The sequence below is a fragment of the Gorilla gorilla genome, chromosome 18, assembly GCF_029281585.2.
Source record: "Gorilla gorilla gorilla isolate KB3781 chromosome 18, NHGRI_mGorGor1-v2.1_pri, whole genome shotgun sequence".
In the NCBI taxonomy this organism is placed as follows: Eukaryota; Metazoa; Chordata; class Mammalia; order Primates; family Hominidae; genus Gorilla; species Gorilla gorilla.
The window spans coordinates 84,878,075-84,903,760 of record NC_073242.2 but is presented as its reverse complement, the minus strand read 5'-3'; the positions used below and the strand labels follow the sequence as shown (position 1 = coordinate 84,903,760).

The 25,686-nt window shown below is 48.2% G+C and overlaps 1 protein-coding gene across 2 annotated transcripts in view; it reads right to left on the bottom strand.

The window, feature by feature from the left end:
* Window positions 1–22,941, bottom strand: part of LOC101149966 (liver carboxylesterase 1) — a 32,854-nt gene extending 9,913 nt beyond the window's left edge. Inside the window, exons 1-8 of one of the 2 annotated variants that reach the window (XM_055364674.2) lie at window positions 22,843–22,941; window positions 18,653–18,860; window positions 16,037–16,181; window positions 13,460–13,593; window positions 11,054–11,207; window positions 10,056–10,163; window positions 6,666–6,770; window positions 3,820–3,858 (exon numbers count right to left, since the gene is read on the bottom strand). In XM_055364674.2, coding sequence (XP_055220649.2) covers window positions 3,820–3,858; window positions 6,666–6,770; window positions 10,056–10,163; window positions 11,054–11,207; window positions 13,460–13,593; window positions 16,037–16,181; window positions 18,653–18,860; window positions 22,843–22,894 — 945 coding nt within the window. In that variant the 5' untranslated portion in view covers window positions 22,895–22,941. The remainder of the gene's footprint in view (window positions 1–3,819; window positions 3,859–6,665; window positions 6,771–10,055; window positions 10,164–11,053; window positions 11,208–13,459; window positions 13,594–16,036; window positions 16,182–18,652; window positions 18,861–22,842) is intronic. The other variant, XM_055364675.2, reaches the window with a different exon arrangement.
* Between the last annotated feature and the right edge of the window lie 2,745 nt (window positions 22,942–25,686).

Here is a 25,686-nt window from a genome sequence, read left to right as displayed (position 1 = left end):
CACCCATGTCCCCAACTCTTCCTGTCTGAGGGTGAGACCAGTACCACAGACCGGCATGGCCATGGGCCACGGCTGCACATACTCAGGGTCCTAACTTAAGGGGGTAGGTCTGTGTGACTCAGGGGTAGAACTTCAGGCAGAGGCTGACACTGGTCAGATGATGAGGAGAGGAAGAAATCTTCACTCAGATTGAAATACATATATTATCTACATAAAATTACATGTCTATATATTTCAATTTGAAGTGCATGCATTTCCCTCTTTGTGTCCACAGTTGATTTTCGGTAGTCCCAGCAGTTGTTTTCGATAAAGCTCCCGTGAGTGCTGAATTAGAGAATACAGAGTCATCACTCAAGGGGGAAATACTGGGTTAGGTTTTTGCAAACCTCTGGCCACAACATTTTCATCAACCTTCTTTTATGTGTGGGTTTCTGTTGCAAGAGACTTCCACGGCTCCATCCCACACAATAGGTGTTACTTTAGCCCTTTCCATCACAGCCTCATGTATGAATCGGCCAATTTCCTTCTCCTTTTTCTAAATGTGCTATTATGTGGATTTTTCAACACCAAATGCACGGCCAGCAGCACTGCAGCTCCTGCCTCATCCAAGCTTGTCTCACACAGGCGCCTTCCCCGTAAGGCACAGCACAGCCTGTATAGCTCAGGAACGCCAGACAGCAGCGCTACTCTTGGGGCCACTCTAAACAGTGACATCACCACAAAAAGCACAAAAACGTAGAACACACGGCACTAAATAGACCGCGAAGAGGACACTTGTAAACATCAGAGATGAAACAAGGAGAGAGAGGTTGCCTTGCCGGATCTCAGATGGAATGTGCCCATCATGCAAATCCAGCTTCCCCTGCTCTGTACCTGCCTGTGTGTGACCATGAAAGTGCCACCAGTATCGATTTGGGGGTTATAAGGACATTTTAGCAAGCAGGTGAATTTATAAACACAGAATCCATGATTAATGAGGAAGAGATTATGCTATCTATCTGTATTTAAACAAGAGCTGTTATTGATCCACGGGTGGCTTTGAGGAAGTACTGAATCCTCATCACTCAAGGAGCCTAGACTAGGATGTGATTCCCTATTAGAGAGAAAATCATGAGTAAAAGAATCAGTGATTAACTCACAGTATATTGATCCATGTCTTAATTTTAGGTTTTACCTTTAATGAATAATTTTTATGTGGTCACAGATTAGAGAGAGTCTGACTCACGCGTTGCCATCAGGGCAGCTGGTTCTGGGTACAGTTATATTTCATATTTAGTCACAATGGTGTAGTTGCTAAGATAGAGCATGGACTTTGAAACCAGATTAACTGCATCTGAAGCCTGGCTCTGCTACTTACTGGCTGGGAGTTTCACCTGTTTGGGCCTCAGTTTTCTCATCTAAGAGGTGAGTTATTGTGAGAATTAAATGGCTGAACACATGTAAAATACTTAGCACAGCACCTGGTGTCTGGAAAGGCTGAATAACTGTTAGGTATTACTTGTTAGCAAGGTTGCTGTGGGTCCCTCTCATAGACACCAGTCCTCTCTGCCATCTTCCCAGTTCCACGCCCCATGGGCTGTGTTTCCCTCCTGGATATCAGATGGAACTGGACAATTCCTAGCCTTTGAGATCCTATGGCTTCCGGGACCTTTGGTCTGCTCTACAAAAGCCAATGAATGACAAGCTAGTTCGGACTGCCTTGGGGGAGATGTTCTGAAAAGTGGACCAGACCTAGCTGGACAAGATCAGATCCTAATCCAATATGGCTGACGACACAGAACAGGATTGGGGTGCAAATCTGGGTGCCTTGAGAGGATGTGCAGTTCAGGCAGGGCTGCCGTGAGGGGCCGGAAAGAGGAGAAGCCTCTCTGGAAGGAAGATGAAGGGCAGACTACGTGGAGGAGGTGCCGCCCGCCTGCGGTGGGCTCTGGGCAGTGAATGGTATTGACAGGTGAGGAAAGGAGTGAGAATTTCTAAACAGTGGGAACCGCATGAGCAAAAGGACATAGGTGTCACTGTGCAGGGTAAATTCCAGAAACAACCAAGAGTTCTGGGCTTGGAGAAATGCTGTGGGGCAGGGTCTAGAGGGAGGGACAGGTGCAGAGCCTACCTTCTGCACAGTCTGGCACACAGTGTGCACGCAGGTGTGTTTTGAAGGACTAACTCCATGGAGGGAAGGGGATTTGTCTCATAAGGAAGGTCAGGCTTTTAAGAAGTGGGGGTGACGTGCTCTAATTCTGTTAAGGAAGGCCAGTCTGGCTGCACCATGAGACATGGAAATGGGGAGGGGAGGTGAAGTAGAAGAGGATAAAAGTTGAGGCAAGAGACAGGAGAGCCCCAGTTGGGCAGCAGCAATGCAGGAAGACTGCCATCAGCAACAATGACAAGTGATTGCTGTTGTCCACTCAGAGTTTGCAAGTGGCTGCCCTGTGTGGGCATAATCTTGCTTGTGTCAGAAAACTCAGGGCGTCCTCCACTCCTCTCTCTTTCTCACCCGCTGCATCCTGTCCATCAGCAAATCCTGTCAGCTATTCCTTCAAAGATATCCAGACTCCAACTACTCCTCCCATCCCCACTGCCACAGCCCTGTCTAAGCAGCCAGGAGCCCTTGCCCTTGCCTGGATTACGGCAATGCAGTGGCTGCCCAGCTGGTCAACTGCATCCACTCTGCCCCTTTCCTACAGTCTATTTGAACACCGGAGGCAGAGACCTTTGTGAGATCTAAGAACATGTGACTCCTCTGTTCAAAACCTCCAAAGGCTTCCCATCTTGCTCTGAATCCAAATCCAAGTACTTTAATTGATCTCTCTCCCACTGCCCGTTACCTCTTTAGCCTCAAGCCAGTCTGTCCCCACTCTCAGTCCTCTCCAGCCAGACCGGCCACATCCATCAGGGTCTTTGCCGTGGCTGTTCCCTCTGCCTGGAATAGGCTTCTCCAAGTTTCCTGACAGCTGGCTTCCTGCCTCCTCCAGAGCTTGGCTCAAATGCCACCTTCTCATTGAGCCATTCCCTGATCCTGCTACTTAAATTGAAACCACCCGCAAACTCTATCCCCTAATGCTGCACACCATCAAACAGAATACATACTTGATTTGCTTTTTTATTGCACTGTCCTTGCACTGTAATGGAAGGTCCCAAGAGGGTAGGGAGTCTTTCTTTTTTCACTGTTATATCCCCAGCTCCTAAACAAGTCCTGGCACATAGGAAGTGTTTATTAAGTCTTTGCTGAATGAATCTCATGTACTCCACCCATGACCATTTAGGAGAGTGCTGCGACCTCCAGGGAGGCAGCAGAGAGGACAGGATTGTAAGATTCGTCAGAGGTGATGTCACCAGAAACTGTCAACCCATTGGGAGGTGGGGGTGGGGGTGAGGAGATTGGGAGAATACTGTTGCAGTTTCCTGTGTGCTGGGAGGAGGCGAGTGTGCTTGGACTGAGATTTAGGCTTCCTCCCTCCATGGCTAATCATCGCTGTTATCTCTGCCTCCTGAGAGTGGAAGATTCTGGTTCAGCCTTCTTCCATAGTGCCATTTTGGGGAGTAAAAAATGTAAAAAAGCAGGGGAGTGGGCAGAGCCCAGGGCACACAGAGGTGATGCCTGGGAGCACTGGACTGGGAGTCAGGAAAATAGGTTCCAGGCCAGCCACTAGTCTTCCTGGTTGTGTTACCCAGGTGAGTCACTACCCCTCTTTGGGCCTCGGCAACAAACACACAGGAGTTACTATAACCATCTGCGAGGGGATTCTTTCACTCACAGTTAATTGGAACTTAAAGGTGCTAAGACTCAAAACCCGTAATCCAGAAACAAAAGGTCCTTACCTCTTTGAGGTCTCCCTGTAAGTCCAGAGATAAGAATTTCTGTGAAGACAAAGGCAGAGGATGTGGGCGAGAGGTTTCCCAGGAGAACACTGAGCTGGGTGAGTGGGGCAACAGGGGTGTCAGGTTCTCCCTCCTGGTGCCAAGCTGGCTGGGCTGAAAGGAAGTGGGCAGGACTCTGGCTCTGCTAGGCCTAAGCACAGGGTGAAGGCATATCAGGGAGGGGTGGGCATCAGCATGGGGAAGACAGGCCGGGGACTCTGAGCCAGGGTCGATGGAGCTCTGGAGAGGACCCCCGCTGGTTGAGGCTGCCTGGCCCCCCATCCCTCTCCCCTTCCTCTTCACCTGGGAAGAACCCACCAATTCTCCTTCAGAGACCTCCTTCTTCTCCCATCACTCCATGAATTCATATATCTATATGTGACCTGGGGTGCTCCATCTCCCTGAACATGAATATTAGTTCAGGGATGGGCATACACCCATGTCAATCCAATAGTTTACCCCAAAACTTTTGCAGGAATTATTTAGAAACAGGGTTTTTAAGCAGATAGAACATAAGTCCAGAGTGCTGTTGTCTTTAACCTTCAGAGGAGACGCATCTACCTAAGAGTGAAACCAATACAGAAATGTGCAAAGCTGAAGGATAGAGAATGGTAGATTCTCAATAATATCCTATGATCATCTGGATCCAGCCATGCCTGAAGCCATCAACTCCTGAGATTTTCAGTTTACACGAGGATGCTATTGCAACACATTTCTTTTTCTGTTCAAGGCACTTAAGGGAGTTTCCTCATCTCCTATCAGAAAGCCTGACTCATGCAAGCTCACTGAGACTCACCCTACCCCATGCTTCTCTTTGGTGTGTGTTCACCAAGATTGCAGTGACTGTAGTGTTGCATTGTAGTTCCAAGATCTGACCTGTGCTCAGGATGTAACCAGTGCATGTCCCTCCATTAAGGATTGTAGTCCCACTAGCCAGGAGTGTGTGTGTGTGTGTGTCTCTTTGTGTGTGTGGGTGTCTGTGTGTGTCTGTGTGTGTGTGTGTGCCTGTATGTGTTTCTCTGTGTGTGTCTATGTGTGTTTGTCTGTGTGTCTGCATGTGTGCATACTGGAGGCAATGTGTAATCATGGAAGCACTTCCACAAGATCTCAGAAAAACTCAAAAGGATGTTCCAGGATCTTAGGGATGGGTTTTCCCAAAGATTCAACTCTTCCCTTTTAAGCTGGGTCCTCTGATGCCACATGCAGAATTGCTGGAATATTTGCCTCCTTCCTGGCGTTAGAAAACAGTTGTGTTTCAATTCCTTGAACACTTTGGTCACTTAGAGACTGAACCAAGACCTAAGCACCAAGACCACATTGGACTCAACCCATGGAAACACAAGCAGAGTCCAGTGGTAGAGGCCGGCCCTGGGACCCAGGAGTAGCCTCAGGTCCAAAGAGAGAGTCCAGGCTACTCCTGAGCTTGGAATTCACACTCTTCTCCCTCAAAGGGAATAGTTCCCAATGGCCCTGGGTGCTGTGTGCTGTGTCCTCTGGGTGTTTGTCCTGCTGGGCTTCCCTGTGATGAGAGACTGCCACAGCCATCCATCAATCCTAAAGGTCCCCAGGTCCTAATATGTGAGGATGGCAGGGGCGGCAGAAGATACTCTAGACCCACAGGTGTGGGTTCTGGGTCCCACAGTGTTGCCTCTGTGACTAATTTGAACTGTGACATGGGCCAATTACAAAATTTATCTGTCTTTGTTACCTCTGTTAAAATGGGCACAATGATCTGAAAGCTGAATTTCTCAGGAAAGATAAGATGGAGTCAGGGTTAACGGCATGAACTCCCGAATTCCACTGTCTGGTCTCAAATCTGGCTCCTCCGCCTTCTCTGTGAAGCATCCCTGATGACTACAATGAATGCTTCCCCTCTGTGCTGCCACCATACTCAACCTGCAAAGTATGTGAATGTGTTTCTCTTTGGATAGTTCCTTGTGAGCAGGGACTGTGTACATGCCATGTCTGTTTCTCTACCTCTAACACCCACCCCTACATACTTAGCATGGATGGATGGATAGATCAATGGAGGGATGGATGGAGTTGGTCAATGCATGGAGTACAGTTGAATTGGATGTATAAATGAATAGATGGGTGAAAACTAGCAGATAGGTGATAACTGGATTGTTGATTTTGGAGGAATGGGTGATAGAGTTAAGAAATAAGGTGGCTGGATGATCCATGAATGGTGGATGGATTGAAAATACATACATAAAAAGTTACGAACAGGTTGATATTAGATTGATAAAAATAGATAAGTGAAAGCGATGAATTAGTGAACACACAGATGGATAAGAAGATCATAGTAGATGGATTAATGATTGAGTGGACAAATGACTATCCTAGAACAATAAATGAGTCAGAGTCTCAGAAAATATATATAACTGGACCACCACCAGGTCTAATACAGACAGTTTCTAAGTCAACCAAGATAACTTGTGACATCTTTCTGAAAATCTTTGAGCTTAATATCTCCATCCCCCAAATTCAGCATGATGGTGTCCCCTGGGAATATGTAATGTTTAGTTTCTCAAAAATACATCTGAAAACTAGAATGGCAAAATATTAAATTTTCGTCAAATAGTAAATTTGGTCAATTCTTTATCATGTTATTTTTTGACTTTCTTTTTATACATTTGTGCCATTTTATGATTAAAAAGGACAAATTAGATTCCCCATTCAGATACTGAGACTACCGAGACTTGAGAAATTGTCCCAGGTAACTGTCCCAGGGCAAGAGGACCGCTGAAATGAAGAAGTCTGGGACCAAGTTTACAGGGTTTGGGCTACGGGAACAGGCAACCTACCATTTTCAATGTCGTCTCCAAGAGCTCCTCTTCCGTCTTCTGTCGCAGGCAGTGAACCATGACAGCTGAGGTGGTGGTTTTACACCCAGCAGTGATAGCAATTTGCTGCAAAATCACAGGCAACAACAGGGTTCAAGAGCGAAGTCTCTTCCCTCCATCAACATGGAAAGTGGCATTCTATCCTAAGCCTAACTTGTACCAGTGGCAGGGGGCAGCAGAAGATACTGTAGACCCATGGGTGTGGGTTCCAGGTCCCACAGATCGTTGCCTCTGTTACTAATCTCAATTGTAACATGGGTCAATTATGTAATCTCTCATCTCTGCTACCTTATCTCCATTGAAACGGACATAATCATCTCAAGCTGACTGTGTCATGAAAGGCAAGGTGGAGCTGGGATAGAGAGCATGGAATCCTGAATTTCCTTGTCTGCTTTCAAATCCTGGTTGTTCCACTTACCAGCCATTAGGCTGCAGGCAGTCCACCTGATTTCTTCGGGCCTTGGTTTCTCCACTCATGGATGGGAATAATGACTGCACCTACCTCATGAGTTAACACATGTGGGAGAGTGCCATGTCTCCCACACAATAAACATGTGCAGAATTGTAGGAGGCCTAGACAAGATGGTTCACACAGAGGTGCTTCAGAAGGTAGCGAATGTGATTTAAAGGTGAGTTCTGAAAAAAACCAGGGTGTCATCCTTTGCAAGACATAGACGGGGTTTCACAGCCAGGAGTTTCCACCTGCACATTTGTGTACTAGAGTCCCAAGCAGCAATCAAGCACGACTCTTTAGGGCACAGGTCGGCAATGTGCCCATCAAAGGCCAAATAGTAAATATTGGAGGCTGTGTGGGCCACGTGGTCTCTGCTGCAACTTCAACACTGCTGTTGACATGAAACACAGCCATAGACATGAGGTAAATGAATGGGTGTCACTGTGTTCAAAGAAAACTTCCTTTATGGACACTGAAATTTGAATTTCATATAATTTTATGGTTCATGAAATATTATTCTCCTTTTGATTCCTTTCAATCATCAAAAAATTTAAAAAACCATCCTTAGCTCAAGGGCCATGCAGGCACAGATCCAGATTTGGCCATGAGTGATGGTCTGTTCACCTTTGTCCTAAGTGAAGCCACAGAGCAACACCAATTAATGCACCAAGAACCTCTTTCCAACTTTAAAAAATGTAAAAAATATTAAAATAAAAAAAGCCCTCCTGAGGGAGAGGCTGCCTTCTGCCTGTCCTGGGGATTGGGGTCAGTCTGCCAAGCACACTCTGGTTTCCTTCTTTTCTAAGAATCGAGGGACACTGAAGCACAGACGAGACAGTGAGCCTCTCTCCTAAGTGACCTGGAATCAGGGTGGAGAGCTGCTAATGTAAAAACGCTCATTTTTCACAACAGAAAAGACAGCCTGACTACTTTCTGGAACCAAAGGAGAGTCCTTAAGCTCAGGGGCAGATAGGGTGCTCATGCGGACTGGAAGCAAAGTGCAGCCAGAAAGAAGGGCACAGAGGGAGAGCAGGCAGGCTCCATGGTGGGGGGGCCAGGGCGAGTGCACATGTCCCAAGAGCCTCGTGCAGGATCTGGGACAGAATCAATGCCCAGGGTGTTTCTCGAATAAATAAACAGGGGGAAGTAGAGGGCGAGAGAGAGAAAGACAGAGAGAGAGACAGAGGAGAGAAACAGGGAAAAGAATAAGAGAGTCTAGGATTCCCATCATTTTGTAATTTCTGTTTCGTGTTTTTTCACAAAGCCCAGCCTCATCCCAGACCTCTATTTCCTTGAAAAATTAATTCTCCGTTTATAAACAAGATTTTGAGACAAGGTCTTGCTTTGTTGCCCAGGCTGGAGTGCCATCATGCAAACACAGCTCACTGCAGCCTAGACCTCCTGGGCTTGGGTGATCCTCCCTCTTCAGACTCCCATGTAGATGGGCCCACAGGCTTGCACCACCATGACCAGCGTAAATATTTTTTTTTTTTTTTGTAGAGACAGGGTATCACTTTGTTGCCCTGGCTGGTCTCAAACTCCTGGGCTCAAGCAATCCTTCTCATTCGGTCTCCCAAATTGCAGGGATTACAGGCATGAGCCACCACACCAGGCTAATGCTCCTTCTTGACTTAAGTCTGGTCGATGGGCAACTGTTGCTTATAACCAATGAATTCTTAAAAAATTCTCAAAAATTCTAAAAATTCTTGGCATCCCCATTTTCTCTCCTCCTATGTACCAGCCCTTTAAATTTGGATGCTTTCCCCAAACAAGCTTTCAAATCTACCGAAATCCTCCATGCCACTGGCTCCAGTGGGCGATCCTCAGCCTAGGTCTGGATTCCTATTGATCACCTCTTCCTTTGGCTTTCAACCACTCTCCAGATGATGACAAAATCGTTGCCAGGGTCCTGTGCAGGGTGGCCCCTCCCAACGTCCCCACTCTCAGTACTCGCCACGCTCTGCCTGTTCTGCCTGCTCTGGCCCCATCGGCTCTGTCTCTGTCTCTCCCTCCCGATTGGGATGCGTCCTCCTGCCACAGCACGCGCATGAGCTGCTCCCACTCCCTGGACATTCTTTGCTCCTGACTCATTGGTCACTTTTCCAGCAAGCCTTCCCTGGTAACCTCTTCCTGCCCCAGGACTCAATGCTTTCTGTAGATTCTGCTGTGGCAGCAAGTACCTCACCTTCACTGCTCTTGTCATAGGTGACACTTTCTAGTTGTGTCATTCTGTAGCTATTCATCTATTCCCTACATTATAGCAGAAGCTTGGGGAGCTGTTGGGTGTCTGGCTAGAATGCAGAGCCACATAGGGCCATGCAGTGTCTATGTCCCCTCCACATGGACATCTGGCTTTGAGCCAAAGGATGACCTCTGCCCATTTCTTGTTTTTGCCTCCACTTAGTCACCTAGTTTTGTTGTGTGAACAAATGAATCAATGAGTGAATTCTCCAGGAACCAACCCTGGTTATCAGGCGCTCAGTGTGGAACTGCTTCAGGCCCACAGCCCACAAGTGGGTCCACAGAACTCAGACCCTGAGAGACACAAGACACCATCACTGCCCAACATGGCACCAGGCCCTGGCACATAGGTGGAGTGTGGTCACAGACAGGGCACTGTACTGGCTGCTAGGGCCATGAGCTGGAGTCTCAGCTCTGCCCTAATCACCTGCTGCCCTTGGCAAATCCCTTCCAAGCCCTGTGTCGGTTTGCCGGGCTGTGAAACTGGGACGCTGATCAAGGTGTCTCCTCGCCCTTCCTGCTCAGCCATTGGTGCCTCAGTGATTCTAGGAGAACATTAGCTACAACCGACCACAAGAGAGATCCCTGAGGATTCAGGAGCATAGAGCCAAGGGGGTGGGGGTGTCCAGCCGGAGACGTACCAGCCGGAGACCTACCTCAGCCAAGGGCTTGACATCACCTTTCTTCACCAGAACAGAAGTGAGGGCCACGCCACTCTCAGAAATGGCCCGGTGGAAGAGGTTCTTGGCCAATGGAGACAAAACCTGACAGCAGAGTGAAGGGGAGGAGAGTTCATGCTCAGGAGTGGGGTCAGTGACTCACTCGCTCTTCCAGGCTAGATCTACCCCACTATAAAACCAACACAGGATTGAGGAATCCAGTAGTGGGCTGACCCTCTGCCCACCTCGAGGCAGGCAGAAGTCTTCCTACAGCTCCCGGCACCTCTCATCTGGTTTTTCATCCCAGCTCCCCCAGTGTCTCCTGCACCCAATCCCCAACCACAGGAGGACCCCTCACACCCCAGGTTGTGTCTGTGACCCACAACCCCTGCCCCATCCCTCCCCATCCCCAGCTCCATCCCTCCTTCCTCTCACCCGCCTCCCCTAGCCGACCGGGTCCCACAGTCACAGAAACTGTTGCCTCCTTCTTGGGCATGGAACAGCCATCAGACCACCCTAGAGGAATTCCCAGCCTGCTCAGTGTCCATGTCCCCTCCACTCATAGTTCTGGTTTAAGCTAAACAATGACCTCTGTCCACCTCTTGTCTTTGCCTGCCCTTACTCATAATTTATGCCTATCCCTACTTCCCAAGAGAAGGGAAGTGAGTCCTTATGTTAAAATGAGTGGGAAGGAGAGAGAGAAAGGGAGAGAGAGAGAGAGTTCAATCAAGCTAGAAGAGGAGAATGCCACCGTTGCAGGCTGCAACTAGAGATTCATATGACCCCCGGACACTAAGCTGAGCTCTGAGCTTCCTGGGGGCCAAGGAGAGCTTGGTCTTTAGCTTTCCATCCCCTGATGCTGGGCAGTGAGTAGGGCCAGTCCTGAGACTAGGTATTGTAATCAGAAGTGTGCATAGCTGGATTGACAAGTGTCCAAGAGATCTCATCAGCATCACATCAAGCCTGGGGTTGGGCCCGGTGCCAGGAACACTCACAAGAACAGAGACACTTTCTCCTCCTGCTGACCCTCCAAAGATGGTCACAGAGCCTGGGTTCCCTCCAAAGCTGGCAATGTTGTCCTGGACCCAGTGCAGGGCAGCCAGCTGGTCCAGGTGACCCCAGTTCCCCGGGCTGTGTTCATCCCCTGTGCTGTAAGGAAGAGAACAGGTTGAGGGTGGGGAGCAGAGATATCATGGCAGGACTTTCAGGACTACAGATGCGGCTGGGGGCTATCAATAAGCCTTTAAGAATAAGGCTGGGCTTCAGCATCTCTGAGACCCTGCCTTCATTAGTACAGCACTGTGGTGATGTATGGTTCTACATTCATTCAATTGGCAACTATTTACTGAGCATCTACTATATGCCAGACACTGTCCTATGAGCTAGAGCACACCTGAGAGCAAAACAGGCAAAACCTGTGATGACACTGAGCTCCCACTACAGATCACAAGCAGATAAACAGATATATAGAGAGAATATAATGATGTCAGGTAGTCAAAGTGCATTGAGGTAAATAAAATGGAACAATGGTAAAAACAGGGGTTGGACAGGGGGTGCCATTTCAGATCCCAATCAGGGAAGGCCTTTTGGAGGCAGTGGCATTTGAGGTTTTGGAGGCAAAGACCTTCATAAAACAAGCACAACGAGCACATGAACCTTGTAAATATCCAAAGAAAGGAATTCCAGGCAGAAGAAAAAGCAAGTGCAAAGGGCCTGGGGCCCAGTGAAAGAAAGTGTAGGTCAGGAGGTGCAGCTAGAGAGAGCCCTGGAGCCCTGGCAAGAACTTCGGCTGCCATGGTAGGGAACATGGGAAGCCCCTGCAGGGTTTTGTGCAGAGGCATCACATGATTCAACGCACATGTTAAGTGATCACTCTCGGTACTGTGCGACTCAGCCTCAGTATGAAAGTGGCAGAGATCTGAAAGTAAGTCTTAAGATCATAATCAAGGTGACAGACAGAAGGCTTTGGCTAGGGTAGGAGCCAGGGAAGAGGTGCAAAGTAGTGGGTTCTGAGTGGATTCTGAAGGTGGAGCCAAGAGGGTTGTGAGAAAAGAGAGAGTCCAGGCTGCCCACAAGGCCTTCTCCTGAGCCCAAGGGAGGATGTGGCAGCAGCAGCTGAGTGGAGGTATGGTGAGAGGAGGAGGGGGTCTCTGTTGGAGAGGGGCAGTGGGAGTCAAGGATTCAGCTTGTCCATAGGAAGAGTGGGGCACCCTTTAAACAGCCAGGGGCAGGGAAGAGGCAGTGAGTGACGCCTGTGGGCTTCAAAGGTGAGGTGGACTGGAAACAGGGGCTCTGGGCTGCTCCCTGGGATCACTGGGAATTAGTAGGGAGGGAGAGAGAGACAAGAGAGGCCTGTGGACAGGGAGGAGGGGGCACCAGGAAAGGGGCTGGGAAGGAAGCATGTCACAGAGGCTGAGCGGCCATCTGCTGCTGCTGGGAAGTCCTGTGAGGTTGGGTGGAGCGCAGGGGGAGGTCATTGGTGACCATAATGAGAGCAGCCTAGTGGTGTGTTCAGAAAGAAACCTGACTGGCATGGGTGGAGGAGACACACGGAGGAGAGGAAGTGGAGAGAGATCATGAAGCAGCTTTATTGTAATGGGGAGCAGAGACACAGGCTGTGGCTGACAGGGATGAAGGTGATACCACCAAGACTGGCCTGGGATGCCTTGCTGATGGGTAGACCAGAACCCAACCTCCATCTCCCTAGGCTTTCTCATCAGTGAGTGGAATCCCTCCCACAACCCTCCCATCACTCACTAGGGATTGAGGTGCTGGGATGTTAACACTTAAAAAAGGTTCATAGTAATTACACCTTGAAGGAGATCTGACTCCTGTCCCCACGGAGACCTGATGGGAAGACTCCATCCTTGCTTCCCGCACTTGCCAAATTTCAAGCAGAAAATGGGGTGAGTGGGTCCCAACACTCCTACAGGAAGGGGTCAGATGCTCCCACACCCCACCTTCTGCAGCCCCCATTCCTTCACCCACAATATGCCCTGAGCTCCCTGTATGACTCTGCCCCTTCCCTCCTTTCCATGAGAAGTCAGATGTGTCAACCTTCAACAGCTGGGCTGCATGCTAGCTGCCATGACAGAGAAATGCAATGTGTGGGAGCAGCACAGATGAAAAGGAGATGAGTCTTTCAGTGGAGGTAACTGGGGGCTGGGTCTTGCAGGATGAAGAGGAGTTCTTCAGGTAGAGTTAGCATTCCAGGCAGAGGGAACAGCACATGCAAAAGCTCAGAGGCAAGTGGATGAGTGTGGCTGGGGAGTGAGAGGGTAGGTAGTGTCCAATTATGACGAGGCTTGGATGCCTTACTGTGGAACCTAGCTAAGCTCCCCTGAGGGCTGGCATCCTCGTGCTGGGGGCCAAAGTGCAGTGAGGAGAGTCTCATTTCTTACCCGAAGAATCCCCAGATGCCCAGGCGATATTGAATGGTCACCAGCACCACGTTTTCATGGGCAGCAAGGGCCAGCCCATCATAGGTTGATGCCATGCCTGCCACCAGCCCCCCTCCATGGATCCACACCATCACCTGGGCAGGGAGGAAGCAACATACCAGTTACAGGACGCAGAGCCAGGGAGCACTCAGACGGTGTCTTATTTGGTGACCTACCTGTTTTTCACAAGTGAAGAAGGATGTTATCCAAAATTCACCAGTGCCCAGCAAGGTTGCAAAAGGCAGTCTCTCGCCTCCAAAATTCTCCCAACTGGGGCCCAAGCCACCACCCTACTGCACACACCAGCTGCCCCTTCCTTTCTACCCAGCCTCCAGTACTTCCTCCTCCCAAGGCTCTTCACGCTGAGAACATCATCATGGGCATAGTAAAGGCTAAGGATGTCATGTTTTCCCCCTCATTCCCATCACCCTCAAGCCTGGACTGTTCATGCACTCACCATACCCATGGGGCAGCCCTTGTATCTCAGCTTCATCTCAGTTAACTGTCTCTTGGTGAATTAAACTTATCTGCGCATGAATGATTGTCTCGAGAAGCACACGTGCCTGTGATGGTGTCTCTTCCTCAAATGCCTCCTCTGTTTCTCTGTATCCCCAAATCCTATCCACCCTGCAGAGCCCAGCCTAAAACCCACCCCCTTCAGGATGCCTTTAATCAATGGACTAACACTGTCTGAGAACTTAGTATGTGCCAGGGACTCTGCTAATACCGGAGGATGAGAATGGATACAATTCCTAACGCAAGGTTCTTGCATTTTAAAAGTCCACATAGTGGGGAAGAAGTGAGAGTGGCTAAAATAATAATATTGTAATAATATTATTCATGAAATATAAAAGAACTCGTAACATAAACTATGCCCCAAGTGCTGTTCTAAGCACAGTAAAATAAACTATACATTGGGTAGGTACTAATAATGTCCCATTTTCCAGGTGGGAAAATGGAGGCACTTAACCTGCCCAAGGTCCTACAACTCAAAAGTGGTAGCAGCAGGACTTTAACCCAGGAGGTCTGGCTCCAGAGTTCACGTGTTGAGCTGCCCAGCATATTGCAGGCGCCGGCCACAGTGCAGTGAGTCCACTGTTAGGGTAAGGGTATAATCCTGCCTCTGCCTACTTAGCCAGGGTCCAAGATCAAGCTTAGTGGTCACCCTTGACTGACCGTATGTGGTGACTCTCATTTTGAGGAAACAGAGGCTTAGAAAAGTTAAGAAATGCCCAGCTACTCAAAGGCAGAACCAGGATTTAAACCTAGACTGTGTAGTTCTGGAACCTGTGGCCATTCCTAGAGGTTCTCCTGCCTCCAGGTTCCCAGAGCCCCTGTTTCTCCCACACATCTAATCCATGCCTGCCTCCTGGGGAAGGACTGAGTGTGCATTCATCTTTGTGTGAAGGCTGAGCCCAAGGGCTGGCCTGCAATAACCTGCTGAAGAGAGAATATGTCTCTACAGCCCAGATGGCAAGATCTTTGAAGGCAGGGGCTGCGTGGAGTGCATCATGTTCCTCCTTTCCCTGAAGCCCTGGGTCTAACTGTGTATATGGGGCACTGAGTACACAACAGAAGAGTGAATGAATGAATGAATGAATGAGTAAACGTTTCTCCCACTTCCTTTGTCTTACAAAGCACATGTAGGGCCAACTTCTAGTCCCATGTTTGCAGACCTGCTCCCCCACTCCTAGGCACCATGCCACGGTGCCCCTGGGAGACTGGCTGGACACAACACCTTCTTTTTACACCCTGGAGTGGCCTCCTTTGCCAGCAGACCCTCCCCACCCTCCAACCTGCAGCTGGCGGGCTGCCCCATCTCCTGCCTTTCATTTATTTGGGAAATGCTAACTCACTGGGTCATCAGCCGTTGCCAAGACAATTAAGGAGGGAAATTAGGTAAAAAAAATCCCAGATATTTGGCCAAAGGCAAAAGGAAATGCTTCTGAGATTGTCCCATGTTCTTCCCTCAACACCTGTACCTGGACAGTGAAAGTTACCCCAGATGAATGTTGATGTGCTGGAGAAGGCCACATAAAAGCTCAATGCCCTAATCCCTGTCGAAAGCACTGATTTGAAGATCAGAAGACTTGAGCCAAAACTACCCTATTGTGTGACCTCTCCTTCCCTGTCTGGGCCTCAGTTTCTCTATTTGAAAAAGAAGAGTTGGGGTGTTGGCTTTTCTCTAAGTTCCTTCCACCACCAACATTATTGAAAATCATGTCTTACCCACTGTGGATATCAGATTTTTAATCTAGTAACAAAGTAATCATTATCATCCTTCTATTAGCATGAAGGAACTTGGAACAATTAAGATGTTCATTAAAGATGCACAGCAAACTCCCCCAGAGTCCCTGTGTCATGAGGGGAAACTGAGGTGTGGAAAACCAGTGTTTCCTGTGGAGGCCCTGGGGTCTCTGAAACAATCCTGGCCTGTGCAGCTCCCTCCCCAAGCTGCCTTCACCCACTTCTGGTCTGCCCCAGAAGATCTGGGGTGCTGGCGCTGACACGCCTTGACCAGGGGATCCCATGGCTTACCGGCAGCCTGTTTTTCTTGGTCAAGTCAGCAGGAGTGTAAATATTGAGGTAAAGACAGTCTTCAGAAAGCTTGAGAGGAATGTTCTCTTTTCGGTTTGTAAACAGCTCTGAGATTAACTGCCCCACCTTGGGATCTTGGGTGCACCTGGGGAGGGGGAAAGAAGAACCCCTGAAGTTCAGCCAGATCTAAGCGAGGTGTGTTCTAGGGCAGTGCCTTGGACTGGGAGGTTTAAGCCTGGAAATGGACTTGATATTTACAGACTCACGACATCGTAGTGGGTGGGAGGCTATCAGGGGCTTCAGGTGGGGGCGCTGGGACTCACTAAGGTCTCCTAAGACCAAGCAGAGTGAGAAGGGCTTCACACCTCTTCCCTTCCTGGAGCGTTCGGGACGCCCAGCATCAAGGAGGGAAGAAAACCAATACAACGATCTTCCCTGGGAGGTGACATTTCTTGCAATGTCTTAGGGGTAAAATCTTTTTGGGACAACATCAGGAGAACTGTGCTCTAGTTTTGTCTCTCCCACACATTTATGGGATGACCTTGGGTGAATTCCTTTCACATTCTGGGTCCCAAATCTGCCAGGTCTAAGTGAGAGCAGTGATTTCTACATGGGTCTTGCAGCCCTGACATGCCAAGATTCTACCATCTGCCTATCCCAGGAAAGTGCTGCTGTGGTTGCCCTGATGAAAGATCTTGAGGATACAACATAGATGAACATTGGTAACAGTTATTGAGTCCTCCCAGTGTTCCAGGCACTGTTTTAAGTACCTTTTGTATATTAACTCATTTAAGCCTCAGAACAGTCCCATTAGGTAGGTTCTATTATCTCCATTTTACAGATGAGAAAACTGAAGCCTAGACAGGTTAGAGAACCTGACCAACATCACATAGCCAAGAAGATCCATGCCATGTGGTGCTTATACACAAGTATACTATAAGCAACAGTCCCAGACCTCAATGTACCAAAAGGCAGTCATCACCGCCCCCACTAGGTACATGAGGAAACTGAGGCACTCAGACTCTGGGATGACACAGCTGTCAAGTGACATAATCAGAGCCAGCAAAGATGACTTCTTGATTTCCAACCTGGGAAATTTTCCTACAGATCACCAAGTGCAAGAGGCATAACAATAACAATAATAATAATAATAATAATAAAGACATTCCAATGTGAGGAAAGGGAAAAGAACTCAACTTCACTAGTCTTCAGATAAATGCAAATTAAAGAGGAAAATAATATTGCTGTTATTGTTATTATTATTTTGCCTATCCAATAGCCAAAAACATTTTTTAATAATCCCAAGCATTGCCAAGAATCTGCCAAATGGAGATGTTCATACATCAATGGGAGGAGTGTAGTTGGAATATTTTGGGAGAGAAATCAAACAAGAGGTATATACTCTTTGACTCAGAAATGTCATTTCTGAGCAGCTATCCTAAAATATTCATATATGTGCATAAGGCTTCGCATTCATGATGTTATATTATTGAAAACATCATATGTAACTTAATGACCCCAAGTAAAAGCCTGTGGAGATTAATTATGGTTCAATACAATGTAAAGCAGCTGTTAATGTCAATCTGTGCTATTTAATGGCATGGAATGATGCTCATAATTACTTCTAATGAACAAAGCAGGCATCCAAATTATCTCAATATAGCATTCCCTTTTAAAGGAGGAAAGTATAGCAACAGGCAAAAAAACTGGAATACAAACAAAATATTATATCATAAAACATTACTATCTAAAATATTGATAGTTGTTCTTTTTGGGTGGTGGGATATTGTATGTGATTTTAATTTTCTTACTTTTCCTTCTCTGTATTTCCTGAATTTTCTGTAATAAGTATATATTACATTTGCAATCAGAAAATAAAAGCAGTAAACATTATTTTTTAAAAAATAGCAAAGAAAAGAAGGCAGCCAGATGCGGGCTGCTGGAAAGCCTCCGAACACCTGGCTGCCAAGATGAGCAGGGTCTGCTCTGATGCCTGTAGGGACCTTGGTACCCTAGGGAGTGGTGATGAGGCCAATGAGAACCTTTGGGCTTTTCTTCCCAGATTGGCCAGGGTGAATGGGCACACCTGCCATTGTTCTCCTCAGGGATTGGCACACCTGAGAGTTGAGCACTTGCCGAGTGGACCCCTCAGTACTTCCTGGCCCAGCCCTCTCCCCAACTATGTGAAAGTTCAAGACAGCAGAATTCATGGGATCCTTCCTTTTGAACTCCCTCACCTGATCAACTGCTTCTTTGTTTCCAAGGCACTTATCCCGTTCTAACATATCACATGACCCATGGAGTAATTTGCATGCTGTTCTTATCTGTCCAGCTGCTAGAATGCACGCTCCACGAACCTAGGGATCTTTGCTTTGTTCACTAATGGATCCCAAGAACCCAGAACACCCCTGGCACACAGCAGGTGCTCAATAAACATGTGTTAAATAATGGACTCCAGAATGCTGTGAGAGTTCTGGAATATTCTTAAGGATCTACAATGATCTTAAGGATTCCAGAGCAAAGGATCAGCCCATCAGGGGACTGCCTTGACTCCTTCCTGCATCACTTTGAGGTGAACATCCCCACGGACACATGCCACAGCCACCCCTGGCTTACATAGGAGGGTACGAGGTGGCATTCTTCACAAAGCTCCACGGCTCTGCAGGCTGCGGTGGAGTAAACCTCAGGGGTCCAAGAGGCGGCTTGGCAAAAGGGATTCCCAGGAAAACGGCCACAGGCTGTGCAAATCCTTCTAAGCTGACGAACTTCCCCAACACTTTGCCATGAAGGGTGTCCACCACAGGTGGCGAGGACGGATGACCTGCTGGACATGGAGAAGAAACCAGGATGCATCAGAGGCAAAAGGCTGGACCCAGATTCCAGGTGGGGTTTCCCACTTTCTAAGCGAGTGACCTTAAATAAGCCACCTAAACCCTCTAGGCCTCAGTTTCTCTTGATGTACAATAGGGATGAGGGATCAATGTCCTTTCTAACTCATGAAGCTGGTTTAAGGAGCAAATTAGAATTGGAGGCAGAAAAACATCAGCCAAAAATAAATGCAAGAAGGAGAGCTACTAGGAAAGAACAAGACATTTAGCTTCCCCCTTAGAAGTCTCTGGAAACATTTATCCATTAGAATCCTGGCACTGAGCCGCATGCTGGATGAGAGGATGAACAAGGGGTGACCCATATTCTCACAAGCACTGACCACTATAGGGAAGGGTCACATATACACCTGGGTCTACAGCTGGGAAGGAAGTGGCCGTTTCCTGGGAGAGGTACCCATAACGCAGTCTAGGAATTAGAAGAGGGGGCAAGGCCTTCTGATTGCGGGCATCATGGAGGAGCTGGGACTTGCGGCAGGGGAGGATTGAATGAGGGGAGATGAGAAGCAGGGAGTGGTACACAGCAGAGAGAAGAGAATTTGCTGAGGCTCAGAGCAGCAGAATGCAGAGCCTGCCTGGGGAAGGGGGCATGGCCCACACGCACCAGGTGGAGTCTGGGGGAGTGGAATGAGACCGCGCATGTCAGGGCGGGCTTAGAATGCCAGGCTAAGAGCTTGAGTTTTCTTTAGAGACAAATAAGCAGCAGGAACCGTTCCAGATAAAGGATGTGATCAGGTCAAGGAAGATTCTTCTGGTGGCCCTGGGCAGGTCTGCTCCATTCTTTCAGCACAGACAATGTTTCTTCACTGAGCTGAAATTCATTTCCCACAGCCTCCGCATCAGTTCTGGTTCTACCTGTCATGGGACTATACTGGCCTGATCTGATCTGCAGCCTGTGGCCTTTCAGACACTTGATCTTGCTGCCCACCCCTCAGGTCCTATCTGGCTCCAGTCACCTCAGTTTGTCTGAGCTTCCCTCCTAGGAAACGATTTCCAGCCTCTTGTCCTCCCAGCTGCTCTGCTTTGGATACAGACAAGACGTCAACAACTCCCTCAAAGTGTGGGGCTAGAACAGAACAGAACAATTCAGCTTTGGTCTTAAAGGGGAATATCCAATCACAATGGAAACCCGTTATGGAAAGCCCAGTTACACAACAGCATCCAGGTCTCATCTTATTAATAGCCAACCCTGCAATGTCAATATTTAGCTTCTTTTCTTTTGTTGTTGTTGCTAATTACAAATAATACTGAGATGAACTTCCTTGGAAGCATGTTTATCGACACAGCAATGGGTGGTGGCATTACATGTGGCCTGTTTTCTTGGTGATTTCCACCTTTTCAGCACTGTATGGGATTTCCGGTCTTCACCTGAAATCCTCCGCCCCCCATCTTAATTATTTTAAAATTTTAAATAAAAAAAGAAAAAAATATGTAGAAATATGATGATGTCTAAAAGGTATTTTGAAAGACTTGGAGACCAGGCACAGTGGCTCACCTGTAATCCCAGCACTTTGGAAGGCCAAGGCAGGCAGATCATTTGAGGTTAGGAGTTCAAGACCAGCCTGGCCAACATGGTAAAAACCCCCTCTCTACTGAAAATACAAAGATTAGCTGGGCGTGGTAGCATGTGCCTGTAATCCTGGCTCCTCTGGAGACAGAGAAGAAGGAAAGAAGGAAAGGAAGGAAGGAAGGAAGGAAGGAAGGAAGGAAGGAAGGAAGGAAGGCAGGCAGGCAGGCAGGCAGGCAGGCAGGCAGGCAGGCAGGCATGCAAGCAGGAGCGAGGGAGGGAGGGAAAGAAAAGAAAGGAAAAAGACTCTGTCCCTGACTAGAAGTGGGGGGAAATGGAAGGGAAAGAAGATCAAAGACCTGGCTTGTGATGCTGGATCCCTGTTTACATAGGTTCCGTGGAGATGTCAGTGGGATATTGTGGCAAGATGACGCCACAGGACGAGCGCACTTCAAGGCTGGAAGGAAGCCTGGTGGGGGAGCAGGGCAGAATGTTCTCATAGACAGTGAGCGTACACACCATGGATTTGTATGGCTTCATTGAAGATGCCAGTGTGAGAGGGAAGAGAAAAAACAAAGATCAAACACAGGGACCACTACAGCCAAGACGGAAGATCCATCAGAGTAGCGGGGAGAGAACGTTCCCAAGTCCTGGAAGCCCAGGGAGGAAGAGGGCAAGGAACCAACTAAGAGTGCTGCGGGCTTCAGGGAGGTGGAGGAGAGTCAAGTCAGAGAAGAAACCACTGGGCTGGTCATTCTCAGCTCAGGGATTCCCTTCAACAGGATGAGGTGGATGGCAGCCAGATTGCCAAGGGTGAAAAAGTGAGTGAATGGGGGGAGGCAGAAACAAGTGTGAGAACAAGACCAGTTGCTGCTGATGTTATATGAAGCATGAACATGGTGGGCATCTACTATGTGCCAGGCATGCATTCCAGTTTGTTTAAATCCATCTTCAAATAAGCCTTGCTGGGTAGGCATCAACATGCCCATTTTACAGAGGAGGAAACTGAGGAAGTGGAGGCAGCCTGTATGGTCTTCCTAAGGAAGGAAATGGATGGCATTGCCAGGAGTAACCAGAGGTAAAGGAACATTCAGTTCCAAATAGGCTTCCTCTCTTCCTCTGCCCTTCCCCACAGTTCCAGAGCTCTCGCAGTGTCAGGCTGCCAGAAGGAAGACAGGATGCAGACGGGGCTGGGCTGTCAGGATTCAGGACCCAGAGACAGACCTAGGCATGATTTTCGGGTTGACCCTGGGCAAGTACATTTCCCTGTGTGAGTTTCAGTTTCTATGTCTATAAAATGGCACAGGGGTATTTCGAGGCCCCTCGCTGCACCCCTCAATGTACCATCTGTTTTGCTTTCTGTATTCTGATGCTGCGGCATCTGAGGCCTTGTTGACCTTGGAGAAACTCCCTCCCAGGGTCCAGCCAACCTGGAGCCCACACCCCAACCGCCTCTTTGATCGGGTTGCCATGCCCTGGCCACTACCCACCTGCCCTAATCATGCCAGGGCTAGGTACAAAACAATTAGGAACAGTCCCTGTGCCCCAGAGCCCCTGAAGTATCCCAACTTGCCAGTCCTCAGCCTGCCTGCCCTGCCTTTCGTCTTCTATCCTTGGAAGCCACAGTAAAAGCCCCTTGGCCTCAGATCCGCCCTGTCCCCTCCCCAGGCTCTGCTGCTTCCCCTTGTGCCCCGCGCACTGGTGTCCCCCTCCTGTTGAGAACATGAGTAAGAAACTGTCTTTTTAATGGCAAGAAGTCCTGGTATAGTGGCCTGACCACAGCTCAAATTTTCTATTCATACACTACATTTTTAAACAGCGCCTTTATTTATCCACCCCTTTTTCATGCTTTCTACACACCAGGCGCTTCCAAGAGTGCTTTAGAAACAACCACCCATTTCCTCCTCACCAAAGCCCAGTGAGGTAGGTAGCACTGCCACCTCTATTTCAGAGAGGGGGTAACCCAAGCACGGAATAGCTCAGTCCCTTGCCTAAGTACACACAGCGAGGAAGCGCCTAGCGGGGACTCGAACCCATGCACTCTGGCTCCAGAGTCGATGCTCTTAATATTCTCCTGAGCCGCTATCCGTTATCGAGCCATAACGGGACGAATTATGGGACAATAAACTGAGCTGCCTAAATTTATCTTGTGTGCGGAGTGAGGTGGGCCGGCTGCCGGCCTTCTTGGGGCAAGCAGTGCAGGGCGGTCTCAGCATGTTCACCCTCCCTGTGTCTCCGCGGGGGCCAGGCTGGCTGGGCTCAGCTGCTCCAAATACAATTCCAAGTAGGGAGGTCGCGCCCCGCCACGGAGCCGGACCTTTTGTGTCTTTGCCTTTCTACGCATCTGCGCCCAATTCGGCCCAGAACAAGGATTTCAAAAAGTGCCCCGCATATTTGACTTCAGAAGGACTCACCCCAAGCCGCGGAAGCAGCGAGAGTGGCCAGGACAAGAGCAGGGAGCCACATCCTGGAAGGGCGACAGTTCCCGGGGCCTGCGAGGTCTCCGTGCAGCTCAGAGGGACTGTGCTGTCCAGCCCTGGCGCCACCCTGGCCCCCAGTTACCGCCCCGCACTGCCAATTGCCTAATCCTCTAATTGGGAGAGATCAGAAAAGCCCTCCCTTTCCCCAGATCTCCCTGGGCTTCCAGTGGGGCCTCAAGCCACGCCCACTCACAGTTTACCCTCTTTCATCAAACCAGTCTGGACTCTACTCTCAGATTACAGAGAGCTGTAAACTCGCCCAACTGCTTGTGGCATAACGGTTTCACCCTTGCAGGACTCTAACCTTAGTGCTCTCTGAGGGCCCCCAAAGGCCCGCACCAGCAGGCAGATGCTTTTAGGCAAAGGGAAGCTTTGATCTGAGGTCCTCAGAAAAAACTGGAAAATGTTAGAGCCACTCACACCTCACAGCTCAGCTGGGTAAGTTAGGACATATCTCAGCTCCCAGGGCTTGTGTTTCATAGAGTTCCAGGATTTCAAGCTTGGAAGCGATCCTAAATTTTATCCAGTCCACTTTCTGATGCCTGAATTAGCTTCACAGTATCCTGCCAACTAGCCAAGCCTTCTGTCACACACCTCCAATCTCAGGTAAGTCACTACCTTCCAAAGCAGGAATTTTTGGACAGAATGTAAAAATGATTCCATCTCTCAATAGCTCCTGGCTGTAATCATCCATCCATTCATGTGCCCATCCATTCTGTGAACATTTACCAAAATGCCTGGCACCTGGCCATGTATAATGGATACAAAGGCCAATTCAAGACATGGTTCAGCTTCTCAAGGGGCTCACCATTGTAGACAAGACAGATGGGGTGGAGGAGCAGTAGGGGTGATGTCAAGGCAATGTGAAATCACCAAATTAAAGGGATACAGAGTGCTGTGGGCACACCTGGAAAACTGTCATTTACAAGCTGCTGGGGACACAAGGAAGTCACTCAAAGCCTCTTTCATGGGATTATTAAATGTCCAACAATAGGGAATTCACTAAACACACTGTGGTACCGCTGGCTAAGGAAATACGATGTATTCACTCAAAATAGTGATGTGCACAGCTATGTATTAACAATGAAGACAGGATGCGTTGTGAAAGGAGAAAATAACAGGTTATAAACTGTTGTGCGGTGTAGGCAGTTCCTCGAAAAATTCAACACAGCGTTTCCATATGACCCAGCAATTCCCCTCCTAGGTGTCTACCGAAGAGAACTGAAAGCATGTCCACACAAAAGCTTGTACACAAAGAGCAGTGTCATTCATCCTAGTCAAAAAGTGGGCACAACCCGCATGTCCATGACCTGATGAATGTGTAAATAAAGTGTGGTGTATGCGTGCAGAGGCATATCATCCAGCCATAAGAAGAACATGCTACAATGTGGATGAAGCTGGAAATCATTATGGTAAAGGAAAGAAGCCAGCCACAAAAGGCCACATGTCGTATGATGCTTTTTATGTGTAATTCCAGAATAGTCAAATCCACGGAGACAGAAAGTGTTTGACAGGGCCTGGGGAAGGGGAAAGAGACGGGGATGAGGAGTGACTGCTAATGGGCATGAGTTTTATCTTAGGGGTGGTAAAAATGTCCTGGGATTAAATTGTGATGATGTTAGTGCAACTTTGGGAATATACTAAAAACCACTAGATTGTACACTTTAAAAAGCTAAACTTTGTGGTATGTGACTTATATTTCAATAAAATAATGAAATATTTTTGAGAATCTAGGTAGGTATAATATGGTCCCGTTTTAGTAGAACATATGTCTTTATTTGCATGGGAAAATATTGGAAGGCTATATAGCTAATTAGAATTACAACAGCCATTTCCTGGCTGTAATCTTGTCAGTGTTTTTACTTATTTGCATTTTCCACTTTTATTTCTTCATACATTCATTGACAAATATTTACTGAGAGCTTACTGTGTGGCAAGCACTATGCCGAGAGTTTTGTATGCAGGAACTCAGTCTCAGTTCTCAAAATAACCCTGTGAGATTAATGCTGTCTCACGATCTTAAATTGATTTCTGTTGTTCAAGCCACCCAGTCTGTGATATTTTCTTCTGGCAGCCTAAGTAGACTAATACATAGGCTCAACTCAGTTCCGTTATTTATTCCCAAAAGAAACTAAGGCCCAGAGATGGGGAGGGATTGCCTAAGGCCACACAGCGACTCAATGGCAAAGTCAGAACCAGTACTTGAGGTTTCTGCCTTCCAGCACAGGGTGGCTGGCAGCCATTTCTCTTGCTTTTATACATCAGGGAGATATTCTAACTGGTAGCCTTATCTAAGGCAAATTGCCTTGTCAGCTTATTGACCCAGGCTGAGCATGGTAGGGCTGAAGGGATAGAAATAGCCAGGGGAGGCTGGGCACTGTGGCAACCCTTCCCGCTCGGTAATCCTAGCACTTTGGCAGGCCAAGGTGGGAAGATTGTTTGAGAGAAGAGTTCAAGACCAACCTGGGAAACATAGTAAGACCCTATCTCTACAAGAATAAGGAGAAAGGAAGAAGAAGAAAAAGAGGAAGGAGAAGAAGAAAAAGAGGCAGAAGAAAAAGAAGAAGAAGAGGAGGAGAAGGAGGAAGAAAGAAGAAGAGGAAAGAAAGAAAGATGGAAGAAAGAAGAAGAAAGAAGGAAGAAGAAGAAGACTAAGAAGGAGGAGGAGGAGGAAGAGGAGGAAGGGAAAGAAAGGAAAAGAAAAAGAAAGAAAGAAAAGAAAAGAAAGAAAAAGAGAGGAAGATGAGAGCCAGGTACCAGGTACTCGGGGAGCCGTGT